At 38.2% G+C, this 18,047-nt stretch overlaps 1 protein-coding gene across 1 annotated transcript; it reads right to left on the bottom strand.

Moving 5' to 3' along the window:
- Positions 1–3,659: 3,659 nt before the first annotated feature.
- On the bottom strand, positions 3,660–16,875 carry LOC139739141 (dynein axonemal assembly factor 3-like). The gene is made up of 9 exons (XM_071649759.1): positions 16,750–16,875; positions 14,315–14,457; positions 12,957–13,144; positions 11,943–12,089; positions 9,518–9,734; positions 8,837–8,959; positions 7,683–8,089; positions 5,232–5,388; positions 3,660–3,728 (listed from the first exon to the last, which is right to left on the bottom strand). The coding sequence occupies exons 1-9, from the start codon at positions 16,811–16,813 to the stop codon at positions 3,660–3,662; spliced, it is 1,515 nt and encodes a 504-aa protein (XP_071505860.1). The 5' UTR covers positions 16,814–16,875.
- Positions 16,876–18,047: the final 1,172 nt, after the last annotated feature.

Raw genomic sequence — 18,047 nt, 5'->3', positions numbered from 1 at the left:
ACGTACTAGTACGCTCGGTTGGATCGCATCGGACGATTGCGATCGCGATACAGGGAACCGCAAACGAGCGATGACGTCATACAAGTTTTTCATGATCTCACCATTTTTTTTTCCCTTTTTTTTTTTCCTTCATCATTTTTTCACTACGATTCTGTCTTTTTTTGCTTTTCGTTCTTTGCTACATAATACTTTTCATTAAATCCCACTTCTTTTTTCCTCTATCTACCTTTCCTCCATATACAGTCCGTATTTGTTTTTCTTTCATATTCATTAACTGAGCATGTTTTCCATTTCATTTTCTTCATTAAAATCTTCCATTTTGTTCTTTTAGTGTTGTTTATCATCATCTCTTTTGAAGGCAGAAGACAGGAAATAGTATGGCAATCTCTAAACCAAATTTTCAAGTCCATCCTGGCAAGCATCATATAAACAAGAGAAATGCAATTCAATTAGGGCCTGCATTATATATAGTGCGTGACTTGGCCCTTTTTCTGTTGTAACAGTCCTCAGGACCCACAGTTTTCTTTCCTTATACCCCACAAGATAAGCAATAGAAAAAAAAGTGTGGATAATGATGCGGCCTGAGTTTTTACTTCGTTATAAGTAGAATTTTGTTCTAACCAAGCATGTTTGCTATAACAGGAGTGCAACTGTACCATAAAAGTGGATATGATTTCACGCAAGTATTTTTTTTTTTCACTCAGCCAGGAAAGATGAATTTCATGTTTTTTAATTCCATAGATTCAGTCCATTAATTACTGGAACATATGGCATGCAAAAATATTTGAATGCTTTTTACTTTTGCCCTATTGTCTGGTAGCACGTAATAGCTTGTATGGGAAAATTTTCATTTTTACAGCTTGCACAGACACACACAAACACCAAGGAATCACTGGGTCTCATTTGCTAATCTACAATGTAGATCAATTCTGTAATTTATTACAATTTATGGATGTTTGTTTTCCAACAGCCTAGTAACAGAGCACTTCATCCAATTGCTCTCTCCCATAAAGTTCCATAGGCAGGAATTTGCTGAGCTGTTGGTGGGTTTGGCAACAAGCTCTGTGGTTGTTTTAACTAACTTTTGTGAACAAAACATTCATAAAACCTGAATACATTACAGAATCGGTCTATTGCAAGAAGTAGAGAATAATATTTGCATACAACATGTTGTGTTTCTCTTTTCCCTTCTTTATTTCATGATGCTTCCTCAAACCTTTAATAGCTTGTCATGACAGTCAAAAAGAATGTTTGACACCCCACTCCCTGCGTTCAGACGATCACCAGCTTTATCTTTTTTACGGTCAATCGAGAACATGTACATTGAAATTCCCCGCTGAAAGGGGGACAAAATCACGACTGGTGGTTTTGACTGTGTGTTAGGTCACTGTACTTGGTGCTGAAGGGCATGTGATTGCAAATACAAATGCGTGTAATAATTCTTCGCCACCACATTTCAAGCATGCGCACTTATGAGGGAAACAGCTGCGCGAGAGATCAGGGTCAGTCCCCCGCCAGAATTTGTTGCCGGACTCGAAAAGCTTGCCGGGGGAGCAGGGGATGTTCCAGCCGAGCGTTCAGATGATAGGACTGCCGGGGAAAGTCCTGGCAAAGGGATATTCCCAGTGAAGCAGGGGATCGTCTGAACATACGTTGTATTGCGTATCCTGTCAATATGCATAGCTTCTCAATCAGCACTTCACGCATCCTTGGCATTCTGCATCCTGCCAAATTGGCTAAAAAAAAACCAGTAGTTGTTTATACTGGGGGATGATAAAATACATTATGTGTATCATACTCATGGATACCACACTGTAGATTGGGAGATCTGTCTGTACATGCCAGGTCATAATTTGGACGAAAAGCACTGTGATGTACACTGATGTGCCAGTTATTTCATGAGCTCAATTATCTAATGCATAATGACTAGAAAGACAATTGTTTGAGTGGCTGTACTCTAAATAAATAACACAAAAACAGATGAAATTGACTCAAGTACCAAAAAAAACTTATTAATTTCCCACCTCAGAAATGATGCATATTGCATTGTGTTTTGAGAGGCAATAATTTGACATGTTTTTACTTTTGGAATACATACATGTATCAGCTGTCTCACAAACTTGCAAAAACGAAAATCCCCTGAAATACATGAATATGGAGTAAACAGTATACTGTATACGCTATAATTTTCGCGTACATAAATTTTCGCGAATTGCCGCTGCCACACATTTTCGCGAGTGGTTAAATTCGCGATTGGGGGACCAGAGAAAATATGAAGTGGCAAAGAAAGTGTGAATTTTCAACTTATTAGCAAATAAGAATGATACTAGTTATACATCGTATGAAAAAGACTTGCCAAACTCTGCGAACTAGTAAGTTAGAATTCAACATTTTGAAGTGGTTAAGTCCATCGCGCTAGATTTCTGACGAGTGGTCCCCTTGCGATAATGGATTGGCTCTCTACAGTATTCGTAAGTAGACGTGGACGTGCATAAACAAGCTTAGCCAGTATGGTCTGTTCGGTAAGCCGTGACATGGTATACTAGTACTGAAATGTTCGTATCATCAAGGCAAGGGATTCATTTTGGAAGGTAATATTTTCGCGTGTTGTTAATTTCGCGAATAGCTCCCGACTCGCGAAATTCGCGAAAATAAAACCCCCGCGAAATATATAGCGTATACAGTAACTCAATTATGCAAACACGAGAGCTTACGTACAAGACTTCCAGCATTCAAATCTTCAATTCATGTCACAATTTCCATAACAGACAACCATCTGGTATGAAGACATGAGGATATCATTGAAAGGATTTTCGAACTAGAAATATCTACATGCTCTGGTACCAGTTAGGACGGAATACAATAACATTTTACAAAATAGTCTGTCTCACTTCAGACAAGAAATTAGATGCGTACACAGCTTACCACATACAAAATTGCCAAAATTTCATTTCAGACTGCATTTCAAGATAGTTAGGTCAAAATGCTGAGATCACTTGATCTGTGCATCATGCATGTTTCGATAAATTACACACATAAGTCTGATGGCATACAAACACAAAATTTCTATGCTGGGCTCATCAGGTTTACCTTCTGGAAATTTCGTTTGCTCCCATACAGCGAGAGGGCCTTGTCAAATGGTTATAATATTCATGACACTCTCCCATTTGGTCTTAATTCTGAAAACAAACTGTGTACATATTACAGTAAAGGCCTATCATGAAACACACACACACACACCAATGTTGCTATCTTTCTCAACCACATGCATTTTGACAACTTCTTTGTTGAATACTATGACATTATTCCAAGCATAGTAAAACTTGGAAGCATACTGTAGATTCATAGTAAACAATCTTAAGGGCTGACAACATAATTGTTCCTTTTTTTTTTCCACAGAGGGTTATGTTCTTCTGGGGTTCCTTGCACTACAATACCCCTATGAAGAGAAAGGTTAGGAATATGAAAAATCTCTTTGTTACTGGTATGTACAAATATAGTCATATGACTGAGAGTTCTTTTTTTTTTGGGGGGGGGGGTGGGAGAGAATACATCAGCTCAAAACAAATCAAGGTGTAGCAGAGAAGGTAGAGGTGCAAAATGTGCATCTTCTCCATACAGTCTTTACAGGGCTGTACGGTCCAAGACACTGAGTGGAGTCAGGGGTCTTTCCTCTGGAATGTGAACCTCATGTTGGAGTCCTTGAAACCATCAAATTTGCCTGAAACCTGCAGAGAGTGGAAGTACAGGAACAAATACAATGAAATTCCAGAAGTACATTGTATACATATAATTCACACTAATGAGGGCATCAGTAAGAATTACTCACACAAGGTACATTTGGAACAGTCTAACATGTCTGAGGTAATAGCCATGGGTGTTTGGACTGATTCAAAAGTAATGAGCGTAGGTAATTATAATTATGCCTGAACAAAATGATGCCTATCATTTGCTTTATAAATTTCTTTTGATGAAGCAGATCCTGTTGACTTGATAAACCACCCTTATCATGAGTGAACAAACAACGAAATCTTATGATAACAATAACTTTACTGAAGTGCCACTGTCTAGTCATTACACTTTACTAATGACCAGTCATATGCAAAAGTATGTGCAAAACAAAATAAATGCCTTGTCACATGTTCACTCTCAACTGAATAAGATGGCCTTCATCGATCATTACACTAAAAACAATCAAATATTTTGATTATGAATATGTTGTAAACTTGAAACTTTACATGCTATGCTGCAAGCAACAGTGAATAATAATTTGAATTCCCTGCATTTGTGCTGGGGGTCTCAGCATTGACAGATAAGTTTTCCATATGCATGACTTCTGCTTACTCCAACACCCTTTAACTAAAAACAAAGAAATCCTAATAAAATCTCTTCATTTTACTTTGTTATTGGACATCTCAGCCATTTCAAAACCGATTTTCATCAAATAAAGTTTGAATTCCTATTAGAATTACATGCTCTTCTATTTTTCATAAGAGGTTTCTCATCATGTCATTATAACCAAAACTACACCATCTCTTCACAGTCAACTGTATCCATGTGGTACAATGACCAGTGTGATATAAAATCAGAGGTTTCCATATCAGAAGGTAGCATGAAAAATCTAAAGCATTCCAAACAGCTTCATGGAAGCAGAAGAATTTGTGAATTTCTGGCAAGAGAAGGCAGTTTGGTGTTAGGCAACATCCTGTACATAACTAACTCTTGCTAAATCAACCTCCTGGTAAAATCACTCTGTTACATCAAGTTTGTCACACCAGACAAGTAAACTAACATGAGTATGAGTTTATGATGCAGCAGTATGATTTCAATGTTGTGTCATGTTCTCTATAATGGAGTCCACTGCACTATTCTGATGCCAACTGTATATTGTGGAATTTGTGACGGCTGGCAAAACAGGTGGAATACAAATTAAATTCTAATTACCCATTACAAATCTATGCAGCAGGATGATATCATCATTAACACAAATAATGTGAGAGTGTGCACTACGTTCAGCTAGACATAGACTGCAGGAATTGAGGAGATCATAAAACAAAGCAGACCTCTACTTGCATAAACTGATTTTACCTTCCTTTACCCACAACCCCACCCATACTACCTGCCTATATCACCTACCTCATCCCAGTCAGCCACACTCAATTCACATTCCCCACCCATATCCCCACTGACATCCCTACCCCCGCCTCAGCCAGTCTGGTCATGTGACCTACCTGGCAGCCAGCATTCTTGGCCATGGCGGTAACTTTGTCCACAAACACTTGGGACTGTTCTCTGTTCAGCTCCAGCATGTATCTCGCCGTCTCACAAATGATTGCTGCACTGTCTGCGAACACGGCAGAGATGTCTGGTGTGAGGTGATGGACCATGCTATGGTAGAGTGGAAGAGAACAGATAATCAGCAAATAAGGGGTCAAGTTATGGACAATGAAATGCAGTGCATGAAGTAACATAACAATTCCATTCACAGGATGACAATTGTGATTGAACTAAAGCGTAGTGGTATATTCCAGTCTTTACATGCACGTAATATGTTACAAGTTCATTTGATCACAGGACCATTTGAATCCTTGTATGTGACAATCCTTTACCACACATTTGTATTTAAAGGGACTGTACAGTACTGGTTGAGGTCAGGATTCAGGTTTATAACATTCCTAAGTGAGATAATGAGAAACCTCTTATGAAATATGAAAGAGCATGTAATTTAAAGAAGGAATCAACATTTATTTGATGAAAATTGGTTTGCAAATGACTGAGATATCCAAAAAAGTGATGATAACAATAAAAGGCGACAGGCCACGTCTTTTATTTGGATCTTATTGTTTCACCTTGTTTTTGGATATCTCAGCCATTTCAAAACCGATTTTCATTCAATAAACTTTTGATTCCCCTTAGAATTGCACACTCTTTTTCATCTCATAGAGTGGTTTCTGAATATCTCGCAAAAAGTAAAAGCTAAATCCTCATCTCAACCAGAACTGTACAGTCCCTTTAAGTTTTAGAAGTCAGAAAGTCTTAATTTCCTATTCAACACCTAGAGGGTCTAAATATGTTCTGTCCTCACACTGCATGGAAGCACCAATTCACTACGTCCATTTCTGCAGCACCTGTTACAAGGTTCTAGGCCTGGTCATGTCACGGCTCTCCTTTCGTAACTACATGTAGATCCTTCTTTCACACACTAAAATGAAAAAATGGATCTAAATGACCTCCTACAATGCCCATTGTTGTTACCATTTTTTTTGTGTGTGTGATTTTTAAATCCAAGTAATTGATGACAGTCTTATCAATCATGGCCATCTTTTCATCATGGTTTTGTGTTCTTGTTATCCACTGCTTCACAACTTGATCAAGCCAATTAATAATCAGCAACCAAGATCACTAATGAAGTCACCTCCTACTCACCTTTCAAAAATTCCTAACACTTAACTTGTCTTATCTTGTCTTAACACTGCTTCATTTGGGATGAAAGTATCAACGTTTTGAAGAAAAAAAAATGTTAATTGCTATATATTTTGTTGCATAATGTCTTGTAATTGAGCACTTTCAACTTTAATTCTGGCAAGGATCACTTCCCCATTTCTATTAAAGAAGATAAATGACCATTTTATAGATGTGGGACCTGACCAATGCACATGCACCATGTTGCAGTTTGTGTGAACAGTTACTTTGTTCCATATGTGACCCTGCAACACCTAACAAACAAAAAGTCGCCAGACATGAATTTTTAGTTAAGACCATATTCTGAAAGAGCAGACTTCAAGCTTTAAAATGATGTATAACTCAAATCCAATGGACTCTCCTAACCTACCTAAATAATGGAAAGAAAGCACAAACTCAGGAAAAGTGTGAACTGAGAAAAGAGGCTCTGAAGTACAGTGTCTATTCAAGCGCTTAATCATTACCAAACTGCGCTGGCTGTGCGATGAATGGGACAAAAAACAGGAAGTAAACCACCCGAGTAACAACAATGAAGGGATTATCAAATTAAACTGAAAATAACATGCCTCATCAACACATTCTGTTCATAATTAATGCCAACTTTCAAAGCAGTAGCACAATCCTTTCAAACGTTTTTTAGAGTTGAAAGTGAAGAGTGTGTACAAAGTTTTTCAGAAATGAAAAAGGGACTCTAAAGACACACCTTATCATACTATTCTACCAAAAATGTTCGAGATAATCTGCTAAAAAACACACTTTCCCGCCCGTTTTATGACCCCAAATTTTAGCATGATGTAAAAGAAGACTTGATCTTTCAGAAAATATGAAAAAGTCAAGATCGGCTAGGTTGACCCATTTTACTTATTTTCAGTCCTCACGCAAAATCAGTGTGCGACTTTTTGTTCGTTTTGTGATGCACGGTCACATATGATGATTGGCTGAAAAAAATAAGCAGTCATGGCAACAACCATTTGCAATCAAGCCTGCAAGTGGCCCACCAGATTGTGGTATGCAGTATGATGATAGACAGAATTCTAATATCTGTGTCATGACACTAAAAACAGTGAGAATGAATGAATTGTTATCTTCATGAGAGCGATTACCCAACTTTGGTAAGAAGGACAGCCATATTCTTAAGCCTATTTGGTTGCTGGTTTAGAATGGAAAACACAAATACATGTTAATGGTAGTATCAAAGCAAGACACAGCCAACGCCTCACCTATTGGAAAAGTAGACTATATCAAAGGCTTTCTTGTATTTGCTCTTCTTGTGTAACTCTCCAGCTGATCCCACAGGTAGATAATGGATCTCAACATCCTCTAATGGCATGAGTTCTTGTTGTTTCTTTGTTTCCTCTTTGGATGACATCACGTCTCCACCTTCTTCCTGGTTTTCAAGTCTTTCCCTTATTCCCTCATCATTGGCTTCTTTCTCTTTCTCCTCCATCCCTTTTGCTTCTTCCTCCTCCTCCTCCTCCTCTTCGTCTTCTTCAGTGATCTCGACTAGCTTGCTCTCGGTCTTTGATTCAGTTTGCTGTGGTTTGGGAGTTGGCATCACATACTTCTGTCTGTGCGTGAACTCATGGAGGAGGGACAAGACGTTATACACAGAAATCTCCTGGCATGTCTGAGAAGAGATTTAGATAAACAGAGCTTTGATTGGAATGGCATGAAATAGCTTGGGAATGAGCTCTACATTCACACCAAAAATACTGAAGTCTCTGGATTGATGACTGGGTAACTCTACCTACAGTCAACCTTGCCTAAGTTGAATCTATTCGGACTGAAGAAATAACTTCAACTTTGAAAAAATTAAATTTGTGAGGGAGTAAAATCAATAGAATTCATATACAAGAGGACTTGACAACACCTTCAACTTATGCGAGGTCGACTTAATTAAGCAAGGTTGACTGTAGGTGGAATGGGGATAGAAGTAAAAGGGACTTGTAAATCAAATTTGATCATTTCAATGCTATGCTTATTGACTGCTCTGACATTTTGAATTAAAACAGAAAAAAACAACAACATACACACACAAATCCTACCAGAGCAAAAAATGAAAGAGAAATAAAACAGAGACAAAAGTCAAAGACACAAAAATCTATGACAAGAATCTTAATACAACAGTTTCTTAGCACATACATATGTGTGGAAGCATTGCAAAATAATTAGATCCAGCAGTGATTCTTACAAAGCAAGAATATAAAAGTGTACTTATAATACCTTGATCCAGTTTCACAAACAAATAACAAAACATTACCTCCATGCAAGCCAGTGAGTTTTGCTAGGCTTAAATTCGGATAATGCCTTACAAAGTGATGTATGTAAATCATTCTCTCAAAGAAACCCCTGCCAAGAGTATCTCAATGTGCACCTTGGTGAAGACGCCATTGGCTTTCTTGAAAAAGCTCTCCTCTTCACACTCCAGGCCATAGCTGAGGTAGGGGCTGCAGGTGATGTCGCCCCAGTAGCCTCTCTCAGCGACCCTCTCACCTCCCTGCACCATGTGGAAATGCAAAGCAAGCAAACAACTAAACATGAGTTCAACTAAACCCTTGCTGTCATACAATGTCTGCAGTAGGAAATTGTGCAAAAGATTCTGTTCTACAAATTTTGTGGGTCAATCTAAACAAATGTAGACAAAAGCTTCACAAGTCTCGTATTTCAAATCATTACTAGACACGTAAATTCAGATAAAAGGTATAGCTATGACAATCTTCTGAATATAAAACAAACCTCAATCATCATTGTCATCAGAGATAACCTTATATGACTTTTTTTCACATTTAGGATTGCAACTTCTGCACACATACACCTCCCACTATTGTAAAACGAGGAACCTTCACGTGCATTTTGATTTCGCGAATTTCGCAAGCGCCACAATTCGCGAAATTAAAATGTACATGAAATTTCTTGTTGACACTATATGCATTGAACGCAAGTGGCAATTTGCAAAACTTTCATGCCACGAAAAAGGCCGTGGGCTCCAATTCGCGAACATTTTGTGCCGCGAATATAAATGTTTCACAGTATCTAATGCTGCAACAACTTTCACCTTTCTCACGACATGCCCCGAGGCCATGGTCCTATTTGGCACGCTGTAGTCGGCTTCTCGCAGTTCAAAGCCCATGCCTGTTTCCCTCCAGTAGCTGTACTCTCGGTTGTTCATCACCCCTTTCCCTCTGTCGCCCAGCTTCATGCTGTAGTCCCAGTCAAAGGCTCCCTTGCGGGAGTCATAGCGCACTTCAAGGTGCTTGCGAAGTCTGTTGTCCCTATTAACACCATGAAGAGGGAGAGGTGGACAAGATTAATTAGACAATTTTTGTTGTCATTTTAAAAGGCATATTGGTCATATGACACTGGGGAGAGTTTTTTTTTTTTCTGTATCAATTCAGAAAATCAAAGTTCAGATTTACACAAGGAAAATGGCAGCAAATGAAACAAGGAAATGTAGAAATTACGCGGTGCGTAATATATGTCCCCGCCGGAAGTAGCATTTAGTAGCAAAATGTACAATATAGGTAAAAAGATCAAGGTCAAAGGTCAAAGAAGTCAAAGGTCAAAATTCTATGTAGAAGTTTTGAAGCCCTCACCTAGTGCCATCACATAAAGCAAACGGAATCGAAATCGGGTTAGAAATGGCGAAGGAGTAGCATTTTGTAGCCAATGTACAATAAAGGTAAAAAATCAAGATCAAAGGTCAAAGAAGTCAAAGGTCAAAATTCTGTGCAGAAGTTTTGAAGCCCTCACCTAGTGCCATCACATAAAGCAAACGGAATCGAAATCGGGTTAGAAATGGCAAAGGAGTAGCATTTGGTAGCAAAATGTACAATACAGGTGAAAATCAAGGTCAGAGGTCAAAGAAGTCAAAGGTCAAAATTCTGTGTAGAAGTTTTGAAGCCCTCACCTAGTGCCATCACTTAAAGCAAACGGAATTGAAATCGGGTTACAAATGACGAAGGAGTAGCATTTTGTAGCAAAATGTACAATATAGGTCAAAAATCAAGGTCAAAGGTCAAAGAAGTCAAAGGTCAAAATTCTGTGTAGAAGTTTTGAAGCCCTCACCTAGTGCCATCACATAGAGCAAACGGAATCGAAATCGGGTTAGAAATGGCGAAGGAGTAGCATTTTGTAGGCAATGTACAATATAGGTCAAAAATCAAGGTCAAAGGTCAAAGAAGTCAAAGGTCAAAATTCTGTGTAGAAGTTTTGAAGCCCTCACCTAGTGCCATCATATAAAGCAAACGGAATCAAAATTGGGTTGGAAATGGCGAAGGAGTAGCATTTTGAAGCAAAATGTACAATATAGGTCAAAGGTCAAGGTCAAAGGTCACAACTGAAATTCTGTATAGAAGTTTCACAGCTCCCATGTAGTGCTATCATATAAAGCAAACAGAATCAAAATCGGGTTAGAAATGGCGAAGGAGTAGCATTATGAACATTTTGATCACACACGGACGCACGGACGGACGGACAGACGGACAGACGGACAGACGGACACACACACGTACGGAGCCCGTTTCATAGTCCCCTGCTCGAACTCGTTCGGCGGGGACAATTAATCACTACCTCACCGTACTATCAACAGGGTTGAGTTCTGACGTGGGAAATGTAAAACCTTATGATATAGCCTCACTAAAGGAACCTAGCCAGTCATTGTTTTGTTGGGAAGGTCATAAAAATTCTGAAGAAATGTCCCTTCCTCTAAAATCACACTTTTTTGCCTTTCCGAAGACAGCGTTACAATTTTCAAATGTGACTCTGCACCTCAAAACAAACAAAAAGTCGCCAGACATGAATTTTAAGTTAAGACCATATTCTGAAAGAGCAGACTTTAAGCTTTAAAATGATGTATAACTCAAATCAAATGGACTCTCCTAACCTATCTAAATATTGGAAAGAAAGCACAAACTCAGGAAAAGTGTAAACTGAGAAAAGAGGCTCTGAAGTACAGTGTCTATTCAAGCGCTCAATCTTTACCAAACCGTGCTGGCTGTGCGATGAATGGGACAAAAAACAGGAAGTAACCCACCAGAGTAACAACAATGAAGAGATTATCAGATTAAACTGAAATTATACATGCCTCATTAACACATTCTGTCCATAATTAATGCCAACTTTCAAAGCAGTAGCACTATCCTTTCAAAAGTTATTAGAGTTGAAAGTGAAGTGTGTGGACAAGGTTTTTCAGAAATGAAAAAGGGATTCTAAAGACACACATAATCACACTAATCTACCAAAAATGTTCGAGATAAACTGCTAAAAAAACACACTTTCCTGCCCGTTTTATGAAACCAAATTTTAGCATACTGTAAAAGAAGACCCGCTCTTTCAGAAAATGTGAAAAAGTCAAGTTCGGCTAGGTTGACCCATTTCACTTATTTTCAGTCCTCACACAAATTCAGTGTGTGCGACTTTATGTTTGTTTTGAGGTGCACGGTCACAAATGGAGCTGTAAGTATCAGCTTCCATTGTCTCACCAGCATTTGGCAATGTCAAATGTTCTCAGATCTGGGTTTCTCCAAAACTTCAGAATAGCTTCCATGTGGTCTCTCTCTTTGAACTTGAGGGCTGATAGATGAAGTGATGGGATTCTCTGGGATAGATATTTGTCATCAGTCACCAGCCTGGGGAAAGAAAATGCACACATCATTGCCTCTCATTCTAAGTACACTATTGATTGTACAAAAAAAAAAAAAAAACATGTCAAAATGAATCATAATTTAGGCACAGATACGTGTGCGAAGTCTTCTTTGTGATAAAATGAAACGATAAACTTTTGATTATTAACTATACTGACTTAAAGCAACTCGCATTGATCTCGACAGAAAGAAATTTCTTAATAGTCATCATAGTCCACCCAATACAGTTCTAATTTGATTCAAAGTGTGTAACTTCTTCCTGAATTAATATGAAGAAGGAAAATTAAAGAAGACTTGTGAAGAAGCAAATGGGAGTACAGTGACTCAATGACATCAATACCTAATCTAATGTAAAAATGAGGTTGTGACCAATATCACTCAATACTGAAAACATGCAAAATTCTCTGATTTAATAATTCTGTAATATTCAACTCAGTTTTAATGAGACTCTTACTGTTCAAGGTGCCCAATTTCACCTCATTTATTTGTTTAAACATGGATATGAAGTGAATTATCCCTGTAATTATGTACAATTGCAATTGGCAATATATTTGATTTCCTTGCCAGCTTGTATAGTAGATGATGCCAAGCAACAAAGAAAAGAAATTGTGAACAACACTGGACTATGGTTTGATTCTTTGCTTGTTTGTTTCATTTTTCCATCTGAATAGACGGGTGGACAGCCCATATTCAGCTGCACTACTAGCTGGTCTTCCATGGGGTCCAGTTGGATGTGAGGTGGGACCACTTCACTAGGTTTATACACCCTGGGTATATACACAGTGGAGTGAAAAGTAGGGTAAGGATAAGACCACATCCTGCCTTGATGGTGGCAGTGTTGTGCACAAGTACCTGAGAAGCTCGTTACTCCGAGACATGACATAGTCAAAAGTCTGCTGCCTGATGAGGGTGTTGCCAAAGATTTCCAGGAAACTCTCCGTCTTCTCCTGGAGGCCCAGGTCAAGGGGGGATTCTAGCCAGAGGTGGAGAAGCAGGAGCTGACGGACGTACACCTCAAGGTTACCCTCTATGATGTAGAACTGGGCATGAGAGGACACTGTGAATTAGTCTTATCCCTTTCCTACTTGATTCTGAAGTCCCCATTGACCCTGCACAGCACTCTTAGGGCTTAACATGAGTAGAGAGTTAAGCTGGTTTGAAGCGCAGATACTGATCTGGCCAGAGACCACACTTCAAATTCATAGGTGTGGCAATGTAACAAAGAACATAAAATAAGAAGGTGTTTGTCCGTTAGCCCTGATCTATTCATAGCACAATGAGACAGAGCGTTCAGAATACAATATCATGCACAGCTTTGATGAAGCAATGTATAATAAAAACATGACTTTAACCATTGATTTCAACATGATACAAATAGAAGAGGACCCTACTGACTGAAGGCTGGATAAGCCCCTAAAACAACAATAACCAAAAGGACAATGCTGAATTGAATAAAGATAATCTAGTTGTGATGTCATTACATGAAACTTTGTCCATTCTGCTCTATCAATAAATGGGTTGATATTTGAAGCAAACAAAAAAATAAGGAAAGAAAACTCAACAAACAAAATATCCAAATTCATGAAATTCTTCCGTAGAGATGTTTTCATTACTACTACTACTACTAAAACACTGATCAATTCAGTGCTTATTTGCATCGACGTAGGGCAATTTGTCAATCAGTTGCAAACAAAACATCCCCCTCCCCAATTAAAGATGAAGGTGGCATTCTGCATTACATGTTGTACTTGTGAAAAAAATATCAATGTAATAAATTAATATAATATAATTAATCTTTGATATAGTACAGAGGAAGACTGTCGTGCAATTACAACCTATTATCCGTACAATACTACTATTGCATGATTTTTCAGAGGCAGGCATACATGTCAATCCTTACGCTATTCTTAAATACTAATCCACTGCTGTAAAGCATCTACTAAGTATTATATCTTGTTATGTCTGTTGATGAAATACTGTACAAGCTGAAATTTTTGCAGTGGCTTTATTTTCGCGAATTTCGCAAATCGCCTTTGAACCACAAAAATAACAACACGCGACAATAACAAAGTGCGAATAATTAAGTTCAGTTAGACCCTCGCAACCGCGAAATTAACAACACGCGAAGATGTCCTCCAAGTAGCAATTCGCGAAAAATATCTGTACGCGAAAATTTCAGCTCGTACAGTATAAGAACTCTTCTAACTTACTTTCAGCAGTTTCCTTCTGTGTCTCCATGCTCTAGCCACTGTGGTCAAAACATGCCTGATATCTCCGCTACCAACCACAAGAATTTGTAGACTTTCACTCCTTGACGAATCAACCTTCAAATCCTTGACCTTCTCGATCACATCTGGAAGAATAGAGGGAACAAATAGTGTGAATTAAGATACTTAATAACAAGTCTAAGTAAATTAATGATGAGCTATTTTTGCGCTCTAACTTATTCATTAGGCATGATCATATCTGCCACATATCAACACGATATCTAATTTGTGGCTCTCACAGATAAAGTTTCTTATATAGTTTCTTAACATTTTGTTTTATATTTTGGGTAAAAAATGTATCCTCTTGGGATTGGTTGAAAGAAATTCATGTAATTATAGGCAATTTCAGTTTTGTCAAAATGTTGGCATGTTTGACACATGAAGTACTAGAGTATTTGCAAAAATGACGTCACTTCTATGACAACATTTTGCAAATACACGTAGTATACTATTTGCAAAATGATGTCACAAAGAATTCTGAAATGGTGCGCAGGTTTGTACCATTATTCTGTGAATTGTAACAATTTTTAACAGAACTGTTTTGAACTGAAAATTGAGAACTGAAAACATAAGAACTTTGAACTCAATACTGAAATACAGATTTAGTAATTCATTTCCTGCTTTCTGAAAGAGGTATGTCAAGTGGTCTTTCATTATGTTAGAAAAGTGAAACATTTTGAATTTTATTTTATATCTTTTATCATTGTTGTCCATAATGACAACATGAAGTGTAGTTCAAGTACTAATCACAGTTGTCTCCATATCATGAGATGATGGCACCAAAACTTCAAAAATGTATAACTTTTGATTGATTGTCCAATTTTTCTAAAACTTTCATTTATGTGTTGCACTTGCACTTCCACTCAAGGCACATATTTTCATTTGGACTTTGGTTTCCTTTAAGAATGAATGATTTGGATAAATTAACACTATTTATGTTGATAAATACTCCTATAGTTCACGCGATCGGCCGCGTGGACTCCCGATTATTAAAAATGGCCAACAGTGAAAGACGATGTACTGTTCGCACATGCTGCATATAATCAAGGATTCAAGAGAATGGAGTCACAACTGTCTTATTTCCTTTGAACCCATGTTTGATGCTGCCACTGGAAAATATTTGAAGCATGTGCCAAACTAGCCCCGGAGACCGCGCCGCCAGGCGCGGTCCTGGCGGCTTCCCCGCAGTTTCGCTTATGTTATAGTTCAAGTATTCTGTGCGCTTGTGCAAGTGATTGTGAATTCTGTGAACATCGGTGAGCTGCTTATAAGACATCATTTTGTGCATCACAAGCAATGAAATGCATCAAACAGTCGCCGATGATAGTCATTTAGGTTTCATCGACCCATGTAAGTATTCCTAGTAGTTTCTGTTGAAAAATTAAGGAAATATAGCGCCGCAAAGGCACCCGTTTGTTCAACATGAAGATCTTTTATGGGAGCACGGCGCAGCCGCCACACGCAGTGTGGCGGCTGTCGCAGTTAGTGCCAAACAGGATCTGCCACGTAGATAGGAATACAATTGACAATTGCAAAATCACCAGCCAATTTGTAAGGAAGACATGTCTTTGTGATAATAATTACTTTTCCCCATCCCTACTAAAAAAGATAGGTGATATATTATAATGCGAATGATAAAGACATGGGAATGCGCTAATAGAAATTGCGCAAAAAAAAATGACGAAATAAAAATGAAAATGACTCAACTGGCCATGCCCAGCCGCTAATCTGATATATTTATTTATAAAGAATAATACTTATAAGATTATTCCATTTCAGTTTTATTTGTTGGAATTAAGTACAAAAGTGATAAAACCGGCTTTCCAGGACAGGGTACAGTTTTAAACACTTTCACATGATTGATGAGCTCTGATTTACACTTTTGCACATATTTCTGGACGGGATTGACTTTTGTTTTATATGCTTTGTGCATCATTCACTAAAGTGAAATTTCATTTCATTTAATGAATGAACAAGCAAAATATAGCCAACATTATGTCAACGGTCAAAATGAATCTTCAGATTGCTCAGCAAAACGGCGGCATCAAAGGCACAAATGCAAATGCACCTGTGTGGAATGTAGGGTTTAAATCAATAGAAAACTGACAACTGTTCGAATAATTATGGCCAGTTGCGTTGGAACTCCATCTCGAGAATCTGGGAAGCCAGACGGAGTCTCGGCGGAACATATCCCTGACGACCAAATACAGACCGATCTTTCGGTCAACGTCCATATCATGATATGACTATGAGTGGGCAACAGTTCATTTAAGTCAAATTACTTCACAACCAACAAAGATTTCAACGGGTGGGGCTAACGACTTTTCCTCCTCGATTTGAGTTGGAGCTAGCTTACTTTTCAGTGTACATGAGCTTACCTTTATCTTGAAAATCAAATGCATGCGAAAACCCCCACCACGATACAGCACCTAGAGCATCCATGTTTATCGGCCAGAAAACATGCGCTCCTCTTTACATCTTGCGAGGGTGGTTTTGCCCCCTGTCGATGTCATGTCCCGAATGCGTCTTACAGCACCAATGACAACCAACCAAATCCAACCATGCATGCAGTGCACAGTCTCACCGTACCTGGCCTGCCCTCCCTCTCGCCCCCCCCCCCCCCCCCCCCCCCCCACCTCGATCCTGATCCCATGCATGCCCCATAGCTCCCTGCTAGGATGCTCCAAGACACAACGCTATCCTAGGGTCTATCCTATATGAAAACCAAGTAATATCGATTACAAATTGACATATCGATTACAAAATGACATACCGAAATACTAATTAATGCAAACTCGACGCAAACTGCAAGACACAGCGCTATCCCATGAGAAAACCACATACACTGTATTATATCGATTATAAATTTCGGGAAATGACACCCCGAAATACTAGCGTAATTAATTCAAAGCCCAAGACCCAACGTTATCCTCTGTGAAACTGACCTAAATCGATTACAAATATCGGAAAATGACACCCTGAAATCTTAATTAGTGCAAACTCAAAGACAAATCGTTACCTTAGGTAAAAACGACCTAATTTGATTACAAATACACACATCAGAAAAATAACACCCAAAAATATAAAACAAATGTAGATTATTGACAACCCAGGTCTCACGGAAAGGTGGAACAATCATGCATCACAATCTCACTCTAGCAGAAGCAAATGTTTATAGTTAGCGGCAGATTGAATTACATTTATAAGGAAGAGTGGCGCATAGATGTAGAAGAAATTTTAGTCCCCAATGTTTGCACTATCGAATTTTCAACCAGGAGCTTCATTTTAAGAAATACCTCAAGCACTTAAATGTTTCGCAAGGAGATTTTCATGCAAATTCCGTTGTGCTAATCACAAATCCCAACTGTTTCTTGAAGATATAATCAATTCACTTCAATTCAATTCATTTCATTTTAATCGTTCAATAATAATGATAAAAAAAGAATTACAGTAAATTTAGTGCGGGATTTTAACATATATAAATACGAAGCACAACAAATACAATATATATATATATATATATATATATATATATATATATATATATATACACACAGAGAGAGAGAGAGAGAGAGAGAGAGAGAGAGAGAGAACACGAAATAGTACATGATAAATAATAGATAACTGAACATGCATGCAAAGTAAACTGAAAAGAACAATCGTATAAAAACGTGTC

Source organism: Diadema antillarum, unplaced genomic scaffold (assembly GCF_040938485.1).
Source record: "Diadema antillarum isolate AM-2024a unplaced genomic scaffold, OU_Dant_1.0 seq00000783_RagTag, whole genome shotgun sequence".
Taxonomy (NCBI): domain Eukaryota; kingdom Metazoa; phylum Echinodermata; class Echinoidea; order Diadematoida; family Diadematidae; genus Diadema; species Diadema antillarum.
The sequence above is the reverse complement of the archived record's forward strand: the minus strand, read 5'-3'. Positions and strand labels throughout refer to the sequence as shown.